General features: G+C 39.5%; 1 protein-coding gene across 2 annotated transcripts in view; it reads left to right on the plus strand.

Annotated features, from left to right (window-relative positions):
- TNRC6A (trinucleotide repeat containing adaptor 6A) overlaps window positions 1-17,088 on the plus strand; it is an 80,695-nt gene that overhangs the window by 58,473 nt on the left and 5,134 nt on the right. The window contains exons 8-21 of one of the 2 annotated variants that reach the window (XM_080556201.1): window positions 2,118-4,706; window positions 5,492-5,656; window positions 6,007-6,182; window positions 6,376-6,456; window positions 7,426-7,477; window positions 8,861-9,003; window positions 9,672-9,809; window positions 10,042-10,170; window positions 10,279-10,356; window positions 10,617-10,827; window positions 11,455-11,487; window positions 14,166-14,297; window positions 16,421-16,579; window positions 16,955-17,088. The exon at window positions 16,955-17,088 is cut by the window's right edge and continues 7 nt beyond it. In XM_080556201.1, coding sequence (XP_080412327.1) covers window positions 2,118-4,706; window positions 5,492-5,656; window positions 6,007-6,182; window positions 6,376-6,456; window positions 7,426-7,477; window positions 8,861-9,003; window positions 9,672-9,809; window positions 10,042-10,170; window positions 10,279-10,356; window positions 10,617-10,827; window positions 11,455-11,487; window positions 14,166-14,297; window positions 16,421-16,579; window positions 16,955-17,088 — 4,220 coding nt within the window. The remainder of the gene's footprint in view (window positions 1-2,117; window positions 4,707-5,491; window positions 5,657-6,006; window positions 6,183-6,375; window positions 6,457-7,425; window positions 7,478-8,860; window positions 9,004-9,671; window positions 9,810-10,041; window positions 10,171-10,278; window positions 10,357-10,616; window positions 10,828-11,454; window positions 11,488-14,165; window positions 14,298-16,420; window positions 16,580-16,954) is intronic. The other variant, XM_080556202.1, reaches the window with a different exon arrangement.

Below are 17,088 nucleotides of genomic sequence, written 5' to 3' on the forward strand. Positions count from 1 at the left end.
GCTTATTTTTTTTTAACGTAGGTTAAATGTCATTTTGTAAAATACCGTTGAGAATTTGAAATCTTGGATTTCATTGGGCAGCTGTTCAGATACTGCTGCGTTTTTAGTGCCACGTTAGTGGGCAGGTTCTAGATTGTGTTCACCTGAACGAATGTCTTCGAGTTCTCCCAAGGATGCTGTGTGGTTCTCTTTTCGAGACTATGGAGCTGCCAGTCACTTCTAACCACTGCCGCCCTATTTCTACCTGCCATGGATCTTTTTCCACTTCTCTATTCCAAATTCTTTTTCCAGCATCCTTGTTTCTCGTGCTGTAATTATCACATGAAACTTTTCTGATTGTTTAGACTTGCTTAAGCTTCTCTCATCCTGGATGAGAGAAGTAATTCTCTCATCTGTCTCAAAGTCCTTTTGAGACGAGCACTGAATCAAGATCTCTTTAAAGCTACATCACTTACGCTTTTCTTCAAATCCATCGGTCATGTTTAGATGTGATAAACCGCATCTGCCCTTTTGGTGGTGGAGTCAGAGTACAAAGAACTGGCTCATGCCAAATATCTTTACATGCGCGCTGTGTTTTACAGCTGAGCTACTGCCAAAAATTACATCTTGTATGTTTTAACCTTGAAGTAGGTGGCAGTTGTGACTTTAGTAGAGTAGTTGACGCTCAGTTACTTGTTACTACTTGTATGGAGGCGATTGGTGTACATCAGCATCTGGGGGCTTCAGAAGTTCTTGTGCAGAACTGGCATTCCCTGTAGCAGAAGGGGGGAACTGGAGGCACTGCCAGCTTCCTTTCAGACTTCACGATTAAAATGTTTTTCTAGGAAACACGTGAGGCTTATAAATTAGCATTGTATTTTAAAAGCAGCCAGTCCCTAAACGTTGTATAAACAGCTTTTGAGAAGACTAAGGATGTGTAATTGGGGCATTTTGTTACTGTGAGCTCTGTCTGTCAACACGGCCAGGTACAACTTCATAAAGGTATTCAGCTGATGTGACCATAGCCTTTTCCAGTCAGATGTGAGGCATGCGCTATGCAAATCCAGTAATTAAATCAGAATGAATGGGAGCACAAAAACTGTTTTTTTAAGTAAGAGGAAACATTACTGAGAAAAGTAAATATCTTTATTATTAAGAAACAAAACACAATGTTTTAATGGGCAGCCAAATGTGACTTGCTACTGTTCTTTCAGTTCAGGGGAAATACTAAAAAAAAAAATTGCACTGACAGGTTTTGTATTTGTGTTCTGTTGCCCTCTTCATTACAGTTTTCCCACATGCTTCATACTCTTATAGTTTCATCTTCTGCTGCATCTGTGTTTTGATTTAACAACTTGGAAAAAAATCTCTTTGATAAAGCTTTAGAAATATGAAATGAAATTTGAAAATTTGCAGCACTTAATTTTATAGCAAATACTTCATGGTGTATGTATTTAACCATGAAAAGTTTGTAAGTGAATTGAGATGTATTTCTTCCTTATTACTGGATGTAATCAGCCTATTAATTGAATAAGAAACAGTAATTCTTACATAAATGAAAATGAAGCAGTAGTTCAGCTACTACACTTAATCTGTGCTTCTGCAGCAGCAGAACTTCAGATTGGTCTTGTGAGTTTTGTGTTTGTTGTGTAAAAGAAGAAAGATAACTTGTATTTAAGAAATCTTATATAACATCTTTTTAATGTTGTGTGTTTCTCCAGCTATTGGCACATAGCATTTGCTAGTGCTAGGTCAGTTTAATATCCAGTTCAGATTCCTGCCTTTCAGAATCCCTTTGATTTTAAACATGTATGGTTTTTTTATATGAAATATTTTATGTGGTGATACAGAGTATTAAAAAAAAAACAACACACCTTTCTCTGGGGGAAAAAAAAAGAACTGTGTTATTATGCTTTGAGAAAATGCCACTTCACATGGCTAGTGCAAATTGTTCTAGGTTATACGTACGGCAATGTTCTAAGCAGCTGTACTGTAGTTTTCTCTGTAATCTTCAGTAACTAGTGTTAAAATAAGTAAGGTAATTTTTGGCTTAGTATCTTTGTAAGTTTTTGTCTTCTGTTCAATGAAGTAACAATGCTATATTTATAATACTGTTCTTGGACTTTCCTTATCTTTAGATCTGAACCACAGTGGTCTAGGATCCCATTATGAAAATTCTCACTGGGGACCAGTCTCTTCAAACAGTGACTCCAGCACAAACTGGGATAAAGTTATTGTAGACGGCTCTGACAAAGAAGCATGGCCATCAATCACTGGCAGTGACCCAGAGTTGACATCAGAATGTATGGACACTGACTCTGCCTCTAGCTCTGGGTCAGAGAGAAACCTCGTTATAATGGCTTCAGGGAGCACAGGTGGTGAAAATGATGGCATTCGAAATGGCATTGGACATGGTTCTCAAAATAAGTTTGTGGTTGGTAGCAACAGCAATAATGTGGGCAATGGAAGTATTAATGGACCATGGGGTTTATCCCATGGGACCATAATAAGCACATGTCAAGTTTCTGTGGATGCTCCTGACAGCAAATCTGAAAGTAGCAACAATAGAATGAATGCTTGGGGCACCATAAACTCTTCATCAAATGGAGGGTTAAATCCAAGCACTTTGAATTCAAATGGCAACCATGGTGCCTGGCCTGTATTGGAGAACAATGGACATGCCCTGAAAGGGTCTGTAGGGAGTGGTAATTCTGGCACAAATATTCAGTGCAGTACCATAGGTCAGATATCTAACAGTCAGAGTATTAACTCTAAAGTGGGTGGTTCAGCCCATGGTTCCTGGGGAAGCCTTCAGGAAAATTGTGATTCTGAAGTAAATGGTACAAGGAAGGTTTCATTCAGTGGGCAACCTCAAAACCTTAACACTGAAATGAATGGACCAAATAACACTACTAACTTTATGACCTCTAGTTTACCAAACTCTGCTGGTTCAGTGCAGATTAACGAACTGCCTAATAATACAGGGCATGGGGCCTGGCGTGTGAGCACAATGAATCATTCTCAGATTCAGGCCTCTCCAGTTACAAATGGCACTTCCATTTCTCACCTTAGCAATGGTGAGGCGAAAAATGGTGGATCTTATGGTACTACATGGGGTGCCTATGGTTCTAATTACTCTGGAGACAAATGTTCAGGCCCGAACAGCCAAGCTAATGGTGACACTGTGAATGCAACTCTAATGCAGTCGGGCATTAGTGGGCCTGGCAGCACTAACTTTCAAATCAATGGGAATAAAGGAGGAGGGGTGTGGGAAGCAGGGACAGTCAACTCCCAGAATATGCCATGGGGAAGTGGAAATGGTGCAAGTGCTGGCGGAAGTAGAAGAGGATGGGGCAACCCTGCACAAAACACTGGCACTAACATTTCAAATGGTGAATGGAGTAAACTGCCTAGTAATCAGCATTCCAATGAAAGTGTAAATGGAAATACCAGGAAGTTTACAAATGGATGGAAATCTACTGAAGAGGATGACCTTAACAGCCAGAGTTCTGCTGTGTCTCAGATAACTGAGCAGAACAGCTCATGGGCCAAAACAGGTACGGGGGACAGTGAAGGTAGTACAGAGAGCACTGGATGCCATGAAGACAGAGTTACTACAGAAGGACAGAATCGAGAGAGAAGAAAAGTTGACCAGCATGCATTACTCCAAAGTATAGTGAACAGAACTGACTTAGATCCGCGTGTCCTTTCCAACTCTGGTTGGGGACAGACTCCAATCAAACAGAACACTGCCTGGGATACCGAAACATCACCAAGAGGTGAAAGAAAAACTGACAATGGGACAGAGGCCTGGGGAGGCTCTGTGACACAGACTTCCAGCTCAGGGGGGTGTGTGGATAGACCTAGCCCTAATAATAATGATACCTCATCTGTATCAGGGTGGGGAGATCCAAAGTCTGCTACAAGGTGGGGAGACTCCAAAGGGTCAAATAGCCAAGGGGGGTGGGAAGAGGATTCTGCTGCTACAGTAATGGTCAAGAGCAATCAATCATGGGGAAGTGGCAAAGAAGAAAAGTCATCGTGGAATGACACACAGAAGATCAAACAGGGATGGGTCGATGGGCAAAAGGCCAGCCAGGGTTGGGCAGTTTCTGCCAGTGATGGCTGGGGTGAAAATTCAAGAGGTAACCATTGGGGCGAGGCTAAGAAATCTAGTTCAGGAGGTAGCGACAGTGACAGATCAGTATCTGGTTGGAATGAGCCAGGTAAATCAAATTCTGTTACTTGGGGAGGTAGTAATACAAACCCGAATAATTCTTCAGGATGGGATGAGCCTGCAAAGTCTAATCAGAACCAGGGCTGGGGAGACCCTCCTAAATCCAGTCAGCCTCAAGGTTGGGGGGATTCGTCAAAGCCAGTCAACTCTCCGGAATGGAACAAACAAGATGTTGGATCTTGGGGAGCGCCATCTGCCACCAGTAAACCACCGGGGTCAGGCTGGCTGGGTGGACCGATGCCAGCCCCAGCAAAGGAGGAGGAACCCACTGGCTGGGAGGAGCCATCCCCTGAATCAATACGCCGCAAAATGGAAATTGATGATGGAACTTCTGCTTGGGGTGATCCAAGCAAATACAACTACAAAAATGTGAATATGTGGAATAAAAATGTCCCAAACAGTAGCAGCAGTTCAGACCAGCAAGCACAGGTACATCAGCAGCTACTGTCTTCAAGTGCCATGTCTAGCAAGGAGAGCAGTTCGGGTTCTGGTAAGACTTGGTTTTACGCAAATTTGTATTTTCATTTAATTGTAAAACAATTCTCTTGTTCTTGTTTCATATAACAATACTTCAGTTTCAGAGTGGAAAGGGGAAAGTGGCAATGGAAGTACCTTTTTATTTTTTATCTTTTTGTGTGCATTTTTTTTAAACATTTGATAACTTCATACAAATCAGAAGTTCTGTTCTCATTTTAAATAGCTTGAGTAACAAAGGCTAAACAGCTCCGCTGGAATTCTGTGGAGTGGGAACACGGAAAATGTTAAAAATAGTATTTGAGGAATGAAAGTTTTCTTCATTTAATTCTAAGACTTAATTTTGCCAAAGAATCAAAAAAAAAAGTTGAGCTACTACAAGGCAGAATGAAGGATGGTTGTGTTATATGAACTCAAGATCAGGCTTTGCAATCTTGTAGTATTGAGGACAGTAAATAATACTTGTAGATGAGTTTATGTGGTATATGCAAAGTGTTTTGTGCTGTCTTTTTCAACTGCAAAGAGGAATAACTTAAATATAAGGGGCAGATCATAGGAACTTAGTATCTTAGAAATTTCCATTATCAGAATGAAATTATTTACATACGGAATTTGTATTTTTGCATATTTTACGGAACAGCTTACAGTTGTAATAATTACCTTCATGCAAAATGTAAATGTGTATTAATATGCTTTTTATTGTATGCTATGGGTCTAGAAAAGGCAAAGCACGTGATTCTTTTAAGTGGCTTTTAAAGTCCTGTTAAAAAACATGCCAGTAACTCATACTGCTTTGAAAAGGTTGGGGAGAGCCTTCTACTCCAGCCACTACTGTAGATAATGGAACTTCAGCGTGGGGTAAGCCCATGGATACTGGTACTAGCTGGGGAGAACCCATCAGCGATGCAGGAGGCACCTCTGGCTGGGGAAACGCTTCTCTTGGTCAACAGGCTTCAAACAAACCTGGTGAGTGCTTTTTGCGCCATCTTTGAATAAAGATACTAAAGGTGAAATAGCTATCTAAAAGCTTTACTTTTTTGAAGGTTTCTGTCTTGAAGTAAATGTAAAGCTAACTTCTCTCTGCGTTAAGGGCAGCTGATTAATACTGATGCCAATATCCTCATGGTGCGTTTTTGTCACAGCAGCTGCTCGTAGGTGGTGTTTCTTTCCTTCACCACCAGACTGTTGTTGATCTGAAGCTTGTCAGGGTTAAATAATAACTGCTTCACTTTTAGTTTCTGTTCTTAGTAGCTGATTTGCATGGAGACCTTTGTTTTGTTTGAAATGTTAATGTTTTGGGTTTTTTTCACAACAAGGGCCTAAATCTATGCAAGATAGTTGGTGTGGAGATGATATGCCATTGACTGGCAGTCGTCAGACCAGCTGGGAGGAAGAAGAGGATGTAGAGATTGGAATGTGGAACAGCAGTTCTTCACAAGAAGCTAACCCATCTTTAAATTGGCCACCATATATGAAAAAAATGCCCACAAAGGTAATTATGACTTCCCATAGAAGGTAGTTAAGGCTTTTGCATTGTTGTCATTTATAAAAGCTAAGAACAGATTGCTGCACTGGGTGGTGTACCATTAAGCTTTAATCTTCATTCGTAACATTTTGTGGTTTAATTTAAGCAGTAGGGGGTAAACAATATCTGAGTATCACAGGAATTCCTTTCTGTTTTTAAGGGAATAATGAAAGGTGGAAATAAGCAAGATGAAACATGGATCAATCCATTCATTAAGCAATTCACAAATCTTAGTTTTTCAGTAAGTATTATACCTTTCCCATCTGTAACGCTGTCTTAGAGTGTTAGTTATAATGCACAAAAATGAAAATGCTTAATTGTCTAATGTTCTCTTTCATAGTATTTTTCTTTTACGTCTGTTCATCTTCCCTATCACCCATCCCTCAGTAAGGAAGGATGTAAATTTGCACCCTCAGTAAGTTTGCAGGCGACACCAAGTTGGGGAGAAATGTCGACCTGCTGGAGGGTAGGGAGGCCCTGCACAGGGACCTGGACAGGATGCATCGATGGGCAGAGGCCAATGCAATGAGGTTCAGCATGGCTCAGTGCCGGGTCCTGCACTTTGGTCACAACAACCCCATGCAGTGCTATCCATTTCGGGCAGAGTGGCTGGAAAGCTGTGCAGAGGAAAAGGATCTGGGGGTGCTGGTTGATGCTTGCCTGAACGTGAGCCAGCAGGGTGCCCAGGTGGCCAAGAAGGCCAACGGCATCCTGGCTTGTATCGGGAATAGTGCAGCCAGCAGGAGCAGGGAGGTGATTGTCCCCCTGTACTCTGCTCTGGTGAGGCTGCACCTCGAGTGCTGTGTTCAGCTTTGGGCCCCTCACTACAAGAGGGTATGGTAAGGGGCATGGTTGGACCAGGTGATCTTGGAGGTCTCCTCCAACCTTAATGATTCTGTGATCCCCTTTTCCTTTTTACATTCTCAACATAGAAAGACCTATTTACCGATGAAAGGCGATGTTGTAAACACTACCCAGGTATTCATCCAGTAGTCTGTTGTTTTTACGTACTGTTACATGTGTATTTTGGTAAAGATACCTGTTTTCAATGGGTAACAAATAAAGGGAGAAAATGCGTTTTAAATAGTCTAATTTACCTTGATGTCTTTTTTTCTTGCAGGTTTGAATTGAAATAATATATATGAATCTCTTTATTTTAGCTTTTAAAAAGATTATTATTAAATAATTATGATTCATTTTATTACTTCAGAGAGAATCACCAGAAGAAACCATACAGAGCAATAAGATGGACATGTCTGGAGGTAAGAAAGGGAAAACCTAGCTAGGTTTTATAGCTTTCCATTCCAGTCTCTTTTAGTTTAAGTAATTCTGTAAATTGCTATATTTATAGTAATTTCCTTTATATATGTGTGTGTGCATAAATAAAGAATTTCCTTAAAGAAAAAGAATGCCCTTGTAGAGAAAAAATAATAATTGTGCATATACTGCTACATACCTGAATTACCTGATTGCTACAGTAATGTTCATCCATAAATCAAGCTAAGCTTGTACATACTGAGCTGGCATGAAAGAATGTTTTCGTGGTGTGGGTTTTTTTTAACATAAGTATCTAGACTGCTGTCTGACCAACTTCACTAAAATATGAACAGAAATGTTCTGAATACCACACTCATTGCGGTTTGTTCTTGGAAACACATTTTCAGTTCTAAGAAATAAATTAATACTGAACAGTTATTTAAGATACATTTCTACTTGAATGCAAAATGACTTGAGCAGTTTTTATTTGGAACTGTTTGCCATTATGATTCCTCTAGCAAATAAAAATATATTTAGCACCTTTACAACAATATATGATAGAATATTTAATGGAAAGTGATTGTGGCACTGACTTCATTGTAGTTGCACTTTTTAAAATTCTAGTTTAAAATTGGGTATTTTCACAGTCTATATTATGCAAATAACCTGTTCTTTGCATTTTAGATTTAAATATTAATAGAAAAACTCATGTTTAAATTATTTCAATTTTTAAATTTGAATTTAAAACATCAGTTGGGAAAGTAATTCTCTTGCATTGCTTGCAGTAAAGTATTAAAGACTGCTTAACTACTGCTTATATTTTGATCTTCTAACTTGCCTAGTGGCGTTAACAATGGAAGATAAATTTTACAATTAGCTTTTAATAAAAACAAATATTTTTAAATTTCGTTTTCAGCTAAATAAGATTTTTGGTGGTAGTGATTTCCCCCCACCCACCCAATAACTGAATCAAATTAAAAGGCCTCTGAAATCTTATAAAAATGGGGGAGGTAAGATAAAGATACAACTTCAAAGCCAATACAGTGCTTGGTGCTGCTTTTTTTTGGTGCCATTAACACTTGGAAACTTAATTATACTTGTCTTGTTTTTTAAGAGCAAACTGAGAATAGTATTTTTTGTGAAGCCTAGCAAAATATGTTGACACTTTGCTCATTCCAAGTTTTGAGTTGTCTGTAGCTGTTGATTCATAGTGTTTCCTTTCCTTGTAAGCAAAGCCCAGACAGCTTAAAGCTAAATTGATGCTTTCTTTTATTAGTATCTAGCTTGAAAGCAGTATTCGATATTTCATAAGCATAAACCTATTCTAGTTTATCTGGAAAACTGAATAATCCTTCAGTGTCATCACCATAAGTCTCACCTTTTCTTAGGGATATTGCAAGATAAGAGAATGGAGATGGATAAGCATGGCCTCAATGTTGGAGATTACAATCGTGTGGTTGGAAAAGGCCCCGGTTCTCGTCCTCAGATTTCCAAAGAGTCTTCCATGGATCGCGGTCCTTACTTTGATAAGGTTAGTAGGTGTCTTACTGGGGAACATTCTTAACTTCTTTGACTCAGCATTCTAAGTAATTATTTGTGTGCTCCTTAGCTTTCTGCATTTAGTGGAGAGAAAACTTAGTGCCTTCTTGTTGATCCATAAGATATGTTTTGTTCTTTTTTAACTTACTGATATATAATACTAAGCACTTTCTGTAGCTCATTTGCAGTGCAAATAACTAACCTGATCTCTTTTGTTTTCTGCCTATTTCCTGCTGATGCTGGACTGTCATGTGACTCTTCCCTTCTGTTCCTGGCAATGGTTTCTCCCTTCTGCTTGCTTGCTGGCTGGTTGTTGCGCATCGGTTTGTCTGTCCAATCAGGATGGCATTGTAGCAGACGAGTCCCAAAACATGCAGTTTATGTCCAATCAAAACATGAAGCTTCCCCCTTCAAATAGTGCACTACCTAACCAAGCCCTTGGCTCCCTAGCAGGGCTGGGTATGCAAAACTTGAATTCTGTTAGACAGGTAAGGCTGTGTGCATATCCTTGGCATGTTACTTGACAGCATTTAATACCTTTTATTATTTGTCCTAGCTACTAATGTGATTGATATGTTTTTAACTTCTAATTCAAATGTATAGGGGTGGGATAAGTAGCAGAAGTATTTCGTTGTCACTAACCATCTGTCTTTTCCCCAGAATGGCAATCCCAGTATGTTTGGTGTTGGTAATATAGCAGCACAGCCCAGGAGCATGCAGCAGCCTCCAGCACAACCTCTTAATTCATCTCAGCCTAATCCACGTGCTCAAGTGCCTCCTCCATTACTATCCCCTCAGGTAATTGAGTACATAAAACTTTCTATGTATAAACTACCAAAATGCTGCTTCAGAAAAAAATTTCCATTTATCAGTGTTGCTGGTATTTATTCTGTAAATATTTGAAAGCTACTTTGGCCTAATTAGTGTTTCAAAAAGAGGCAACTGTTAATCAGATATTATAATGTTCTACACCTTGTATAAGTACTTGCACATGTTAGTCAGTCGCTCTTTGTACTGGTCCATTCTGCAGGTTCCAGTATCATTACTGAAGTATGCACCAAACAACGGTGGCCTGAGCCCACTTTTTGGCCCACAACAGGTAGCCATGTTGAATCAACTGTCCCAGTTAAACCAGCTTTCTCAGATCTCCCAGTTACAGGTAAGCTAAGAAGGTAGATGCTCTGTGTTCTGTTTGAAACTATAAGTAGAAACTTCTCAGATATAATTTTTTCTAAAAAAACAACAACACCAAAACACTGTCTCCTAGCGGTTGTTGGCTCAGCAGCAAAAAGCGCAGAATCAAAGAAGCATGCCTTCTGGTGGTCGTCAACAGCAGGAGCAGCAGGTAAATACATTTATTATTAACTTTTCAAATAATCTTTAAAAACTGTTGTTCATCCTAAGCTGTATTTTTTGTTACAAGCTATATAAAAAAAGTGTGCAAGAATGAATAGGATTTTAACAACCATTAAAAGAATACACTTTAGCTTAATGCTGGATATTTGTTGTGCTAAGATGCACAGAACAGAAATGCATTTCATTATCTTTCTTTAAATGTGGAAAAGCTTTTGACTACTTATATTGTAACTGCTTTGTTTTTTTAAGGGTCGATCTCTTAGTATGCAGCAACAGATGATGCAACAGTCCCGTCAGCTTGATCCAAACCTGTTAATGAAGCAGCAAACTCCGCCGTCTCAACAGCAGTCACTCCATCAACCCACCATGAAATCTTTCCTTGAGAATGTCATACCCCATACTACTCCTGAGCTACAGAAAGGGCCATCACCAATAAATTCATTCAGCAGCTTCCCTATAGGTGGGTCTCCATGCTAATTTCATACAGTCAGTCAGTGCTTTTGTGACACAGGACACAGCCTTTCTTTTAACTTTGCCTGGAGTCTTCTTCATCTGAAAACAATAGCGGTTGCAATCCTGTTAGTATTTTCCATTTTAACAATAGTAGTAATTCTTTATGGGACTCATCCAAGTTACCTTTGTTCACCAAGTATCTTTTTTCACAAGTACACTCATTCCCAGAAATTGTCTCTTTTAGTGCAAAATGTTTTATGTTCTTATAGAATGCCTGTCTGCTTTTGTTTCTTTCTTATTCTATGGGTCCCAAAGATGACCTAGTCCTTTTGTAACTGCAACTCCTAAGGACTAAGCTAAAGGACTTTTAGACTAAGTGGAAGCGCTACAAAGAATCTGTTGAAGTGGTCTCATTTCTTTGAATTTTAAGAAAGTCTTAAATTAATCTGGAATTGCATAGGTAGAAAAAATGTTAATTTACCTTCTAGTGCTTTTGAACAGAAGAGAAGGCTTTTAGCATTTTTACGCTAAAATGCTCTGCATTTTTAAAGAATGGTTGTGTCTCATTTCAGGCGAAATGTCTGGAAACTTGTAAATACAAATATCTCCTGTTTCTTTCTCCCTACATTTCCAGGCTTCTGTCCAATTTCTACTTCAGAAATTCCAGGCTTGTATATTTTCTCCTTATTTTAGGTCCCTTTTTAATGCTATCTTATACTTAGTATAAGTGTATACCATTTGCCCCTATTTTTTCCTCCTTTTCAGTTTGCTTTTCTTCTACGATCTTCTAATCCTTTCAGTTCTGTTGGGCTGACTTCCTCTGCATTCTCATTGCCCTTTGTAGAAAAGTTTATTAGAGACTGCTGCTGAAATCCTTGTGCTTATAGGTGGTGGTACGGAGCCGGTGGGTCGGTGCAAGCCATGCTGTTGCATTGCATGTGGCACACTGGAATCTTGCTTGTGGCCAGTCTTAAGTCCAGGCTGTTGCTTAACGGTTGCTGCTGCTGATTGGCATCAAGATCTCTCTACTGCTTTTATTCAAAGTGCAAGGCATAAACATGAAGTTTGCTTAGCTATTAGAGGCGCTTTTAGTTCTAACAAAAGGAATATTTAACTTTCTTGTCAGACTTCTTACTGAGCATTTGCATCCTGTCTCTATTAGATTCCTGTTGTTTCAATTAGAGATATTATTTCTTGGTTTGAAATGTCTTAAAATATTGTTAAGCAGCTTTTTTCTCACCTTAATTATTGCTACATTCCAAGAACCATCAGTATATGTCAGAATGCTTTGGGATCCTTTTGGCGTAGCACTGTATAGTTATATAACCAAGTGGAGCCACACAGTCCTCAAATAAAAGGCTTAAGGGTAGAAATAACAGGTTCCTGGAATTTCTTCACCCTTCTGTGAAAAATTGAGCCAAGACGAGTATTGGTATCATCCTCCAAGTGCATATAGTAGTGCAGTCATGTGAGAAGGAGCTGGATTTGCCAAGTTGTCTTCTTGAAAATCTCACGGGTATATTATTTTCTCCGTGTCCTAACGTTAGCATCAGGAGACCCAGCCATGAAAGCAGGGACGTCCTGTTTGCTTTCTAGGTAACCAAATTTGTCAAGATTCTCTAGATATTTGTTCATCGGAAGCAGAGATTTGGGGCAGTTGTTTGTGTGTTCTTTCTCTCCGGTTAACCAGTGCTGCAGTCACATCCTAATTCATTTACAGAATTTAAGAATCTTGGGTATTAAAAAGTACCATGTGGTACTGCCAAATGGTAAAGATAGCTGAGGAATATAAAGTCTTCCACAATCAGGTATGAAAAATGGCTTCTGGGAAGACTGTTTGAATTAGAGATTATGTCCAGGTACTGATGTTCATAGCTCAGTGCAGATTTCAAATATGGAGCTATGGCCATGGATCTGTGCTTATCAAGGGGCTGGAATTAACCTTATCAGCTAGATGTGCCTATTTGCCAGCTTGCGATCCTTCTAGTCTTTTTAGAGGTCTTCTGCAAGCTTCTTTGGAGTTGATAGAAAGGTTATTGTGCATGGGTTACTGTACTGACAACAGAGGGAGAGGTGTTAGAAATCAGAGTGATTGGACTTCTCACCCCATTTCAGCAGTTAGTAGTTGTTCCATTTATTTTCAAGGCCAGATTGGATGGGGCTTGGAAGGTGGAAGGTGTCCCTGCCCCTGTGAGGGGTTGAAAATAGATGATCTTTAAGGTACCTTGAACCCAAACCATTCAGTGATTCTATGATACTTCCTAAAACTTGGCATCAACATCCCCTCGTTCTTTGAGGGAGGAAGCTTCTGTATGATAGTGCCTTTTGATTCGGGAACAGAATTAAGCACCAGTTTCCAGTTCTGAATAAAGTTATTTCTAGTAAAGATGTCAGAAATTCCCTGTGTCTCTTGCTCAAAGTTAAAATGTCATGCCTTATTTTCAGAAATTAAGTAAATAGATCTGAAGGGTTGGAAATGTAACCAGCTGTGAGTTGTGAATTAGGAATTTTTACAGACCTGGCAATCCCTAATTGGTAACAGTGCAGGCATGTCACAGTCCAAAGCGAGGGTGTGTTCAAGCCCCAGATAGTTGATTCTCACAGATATTTGGACTGCTTTAGGTTGGCAACAATTATGTTGATTCTCTCGTCGATAAACATTTTGAAATACAGACAACAGCTTAGAAAAGGTAAAGCCAAGTTGTGTTTTTCTCTTAGTGAGGTTTTAATACTCAGTGCAAACAGGATAAATAAATGGCGCTGGGAGGCGGTTGTATTACTTGTGAATCTCTGTGCAAAGTGCTTATGCATCTGTGTTCAGTGTGGTTCAGAAGCTGCTGAGGTATCCTGTTGAACAGCCTGAATAAGAATGGGATGAGATTTTTAACTGCCAATAAATGCCAATACCTAAGTTTTGCAGAACAGGGATGAATACAGACACACCCTCCTGCCGGGAGAGAGGTGTCTGTTATTACTGAGCACAGTTCTCCAAGGTACAGTACTTTCACTTTGTACAGATGAGTTGAATTGTTAGACTGATGCTAGACTGGTATTAGAAATGCCGCATTTTTAAGATGTTTATATTTTTTTCTTCAATGGCTTCTTCCACTGATGTGTTTTTGCATGAAGACATCAACTGAGAACTTCAGAGTGCTTTGCATTGCTTAGCTTAAGCTTCTGTCTGTAGTAAGTTCACTGTATTAAGTGCTATAATGTTTCTCAAACAGACTTAGAAGCATGAAATAACCATAGTAATATGCTCTTAAATGTTGATTAGGACAATAGTGGTAATTGGTGGAAAAAAGGCGTTTTGTCTGTCTGTCATAAGCTATATTTGTTTTTTAGGAATGAACTCAAACTTGAATGTAAACATGGATATGAGCAGTATTAAAGAGCCACAATCTCGGTTGAGGAAATGGACTACAGTAGACAGCATTTCTGTGAACACATCGTTAGATCAAAACTCCAGCAAACATGGTATGTTAAATATGTCATTAAATAGCATCTGACACAATGCACCAGACTTTAATGTTCTCTGTTTGCATATTTACACTTGCAGTTGTAATATTTGTGTTGCTTGCAGGTGTCAATTTGTATTGCATTGTCTCTGACAACCTTGCTGCTTGTCTTCTACAGCAGCCCATAGCTTTCTTGAATGTTTTTACTTACAGAAGTGATGTTGTGGTGAGACTAGTAGAAACACTCTGGAGGATTCATGTTGAAGACTAAGAAGTGTGAATATTGCTACTAGGCTTACATTAATCTGGATTGAAAAGCTTCATATATTTTTAAAACAAAAGCTTTAGATATTCTAGCTACAACACAACCCCCAGCCCCACTGTGCTGGTCTTAAGGTGTTTTATGGTAATTTAATTCTGTGTGCACACATTCTGCTAATTTCTGATACCTTTTAATTATAGATCTTAGTTATTAATGTATTTGCATCCCTAAAATGGGGAGAATGTAGAGGGAATAGAATAGTACCATCGGTGTACTTTGTTTTTAGAGGAGGCAGATATGGTTGCTTTATATTTCATTCCAGTGATCAGGGTTCATATGACGTTTCAACTGTTTCAGTTGCTTGACATTTCATCCAGTTAAAATTTGAGTCTGTAGCACAAGCGTTCTGTGTCTAAAGATAGTTGTAAAATGTCTCTAGTCTCCTATTACCATTTAGTCCTCAGATTGTTTGGATATTTTTAGAATCGTCAGCTGTTCTAATGCTGTGACATGGCTTGCTGCCTTAAACATCTAGTGGAGACATCCTGCTACTGCACTTGCTTGCTCTAAACTTCATCTGATTGTTACCCACAGGGGTCACAAGTGTTGATGCTGTTCAGAAAACATTACCTACAGCTACAGCAATGTTACAAATTTGATCATTTGAACTCTATGTGGTACTGAAGCACTAGTAAAAGTTATTAGATGGCAAAGAGAAAGATATTCTACAGTTCTGGAGGAATATGTAACTTTTAAACTTCTCCTTGTGGTATTTGCATAAAATCAAGCTGATTGTGTATAGCTGTAGTGCTCAGCTGCCGGCCGGGTTAAACCGCCGCTTGGCCGTTCGCTCTCCCTCCTCCAGCCCTGTGGGACGGGGGAGAGAATCGGAAAAAAGTGAAATGAAAGCTTGTGGATTGAGATAGACAGTTCATTAGGAAAGAAAAGAAAATAAAAATAATAATAGTGACAATAGTAGTACTGCTAATGATGTGTACAAAACACATGTGACGCACGGTGCAATTGCTCACCACCCGCTGAGCAGTGCCCACCCTATCCCCGAGCAGGGGTGTGCCCCCCACGGCCAGCCACCCCACATTAATCGTTCAGCATGACGCCATATGGGGTGGAATACCCATTTGGGACGGAATACCCCTTTGGCCAGTTTGGGTCAGCTGTCCTGGGTCTGTCCCCTGCCGGCTCCTGCTGCACCCCCAGCCTGCCCGCTGGCAGGACAGAGCGAGAGGCTGAAAAGTCCTTGGCCTGGTGTAAGCACTGCTCTGCAACAATTAAAACATCAGCGTGGTATCAACGTTATTCTCATCCTAAATGCAAAGCACAGCACCACAGCAGTTACTAGGAGGAAAACTAACTCTATCCTAGCCAAAACCAGGGCAGTAGTGCTTTCGTTTCTTGCTCTGAAACTGTTGGGTTTTTTTTCTTTTCCTCCCAGAAATATGAGTAGAATTTACAGAGCTTTGCAGTACCTAAAGGTCTTAAAGGTTTTGTAGCTACTTCTTCCAAGAGCCTTCCCACCGTGAAATGTATTTACGTGTTATCCAGCTGGGGTCTCACAGAATGGTCTTACCCTCTTGAATAAATCTTTTAGTTAAATGTAATAAGTATACTACTCTAATGAGAGGATTTCGTGGGCTTGTATTCTTAGGGTTTTCTCCTGAGTTATCCAGGGACCTTTCATTTTAGACTATATACACCTCTATGACTTCTTGTGTAACTTCTCATCATAAGAGGATAGTGTATTCTGCTATGTATTTTACAAATGCTTTACATGGGCATATTTTTACTTTTATATTTATAATTACAATTTATATACAAAATTGTCTATAGAAAATATTTGACTTTTTTATTTTTATTATTAGGTGCTATTTCAAGTGGTTTTAGGCTGGAAGAGTCTCCGTTTGTTCCATATGACTTTATGAACAGCAGTAATTCACCAGCCAGTCCTCCTGGATCTATTGGGGATGGCTGGCCCCGTGCCAAATCGCCTAATGGCTCTAGCAGTGTTAACTGGCCGCCAGGTACGCACCACCACCGCTTACTGTTCTCATGGTTCTTACTCTTCAGCAGTGTTTCTTCTGGGTTCCTTGGTCATTACATGTGGATGGGCAGGGAAACAACCTGCAAAAAACATTTAGGATGTGTTTTTATCAGAAAGAAATAGAAAGCAGTAGTTTTATTGTGCAAAGTAGCGTGTCTCCATGCTTTAGAATTTTACCCTGGTGAGATGGGACCAAAAAAAAAAAACAGAAATGAAGACAGTGAGGACTCAAGTAAATTAAATACTTAAACGATTTAGTATTTTAAGACATCTCTTAAGAGAAGTATTGCTTAGACAACTATTTTGTGTTGTTGTTTGTTTAAAAAAAAAAACTTCTCTGAATCTCTATTCCTAGAATTTCGTCCTGGTGAGCCATGGAAAGGTTATCCAAACATCGACCCTGAAACTGACCCTTACGTCACTCCTGGCAGTGTCATAAACAATCTTTCAATTAATACTGTGCGGGAAGTTGACCACCTCAGGGACAGG

This window comes from Anser brachyrhynchus, assembly GCF_964034855.1.
Source record: "Anser brachyrhynchus genome assembly, chromosome: 15".
Lineage (NCBI taxonomy): Eukaryota > Metazoa > Chordata > Aves > Anseriformes > Anatidae > Anser > Anser brachyrhynchus.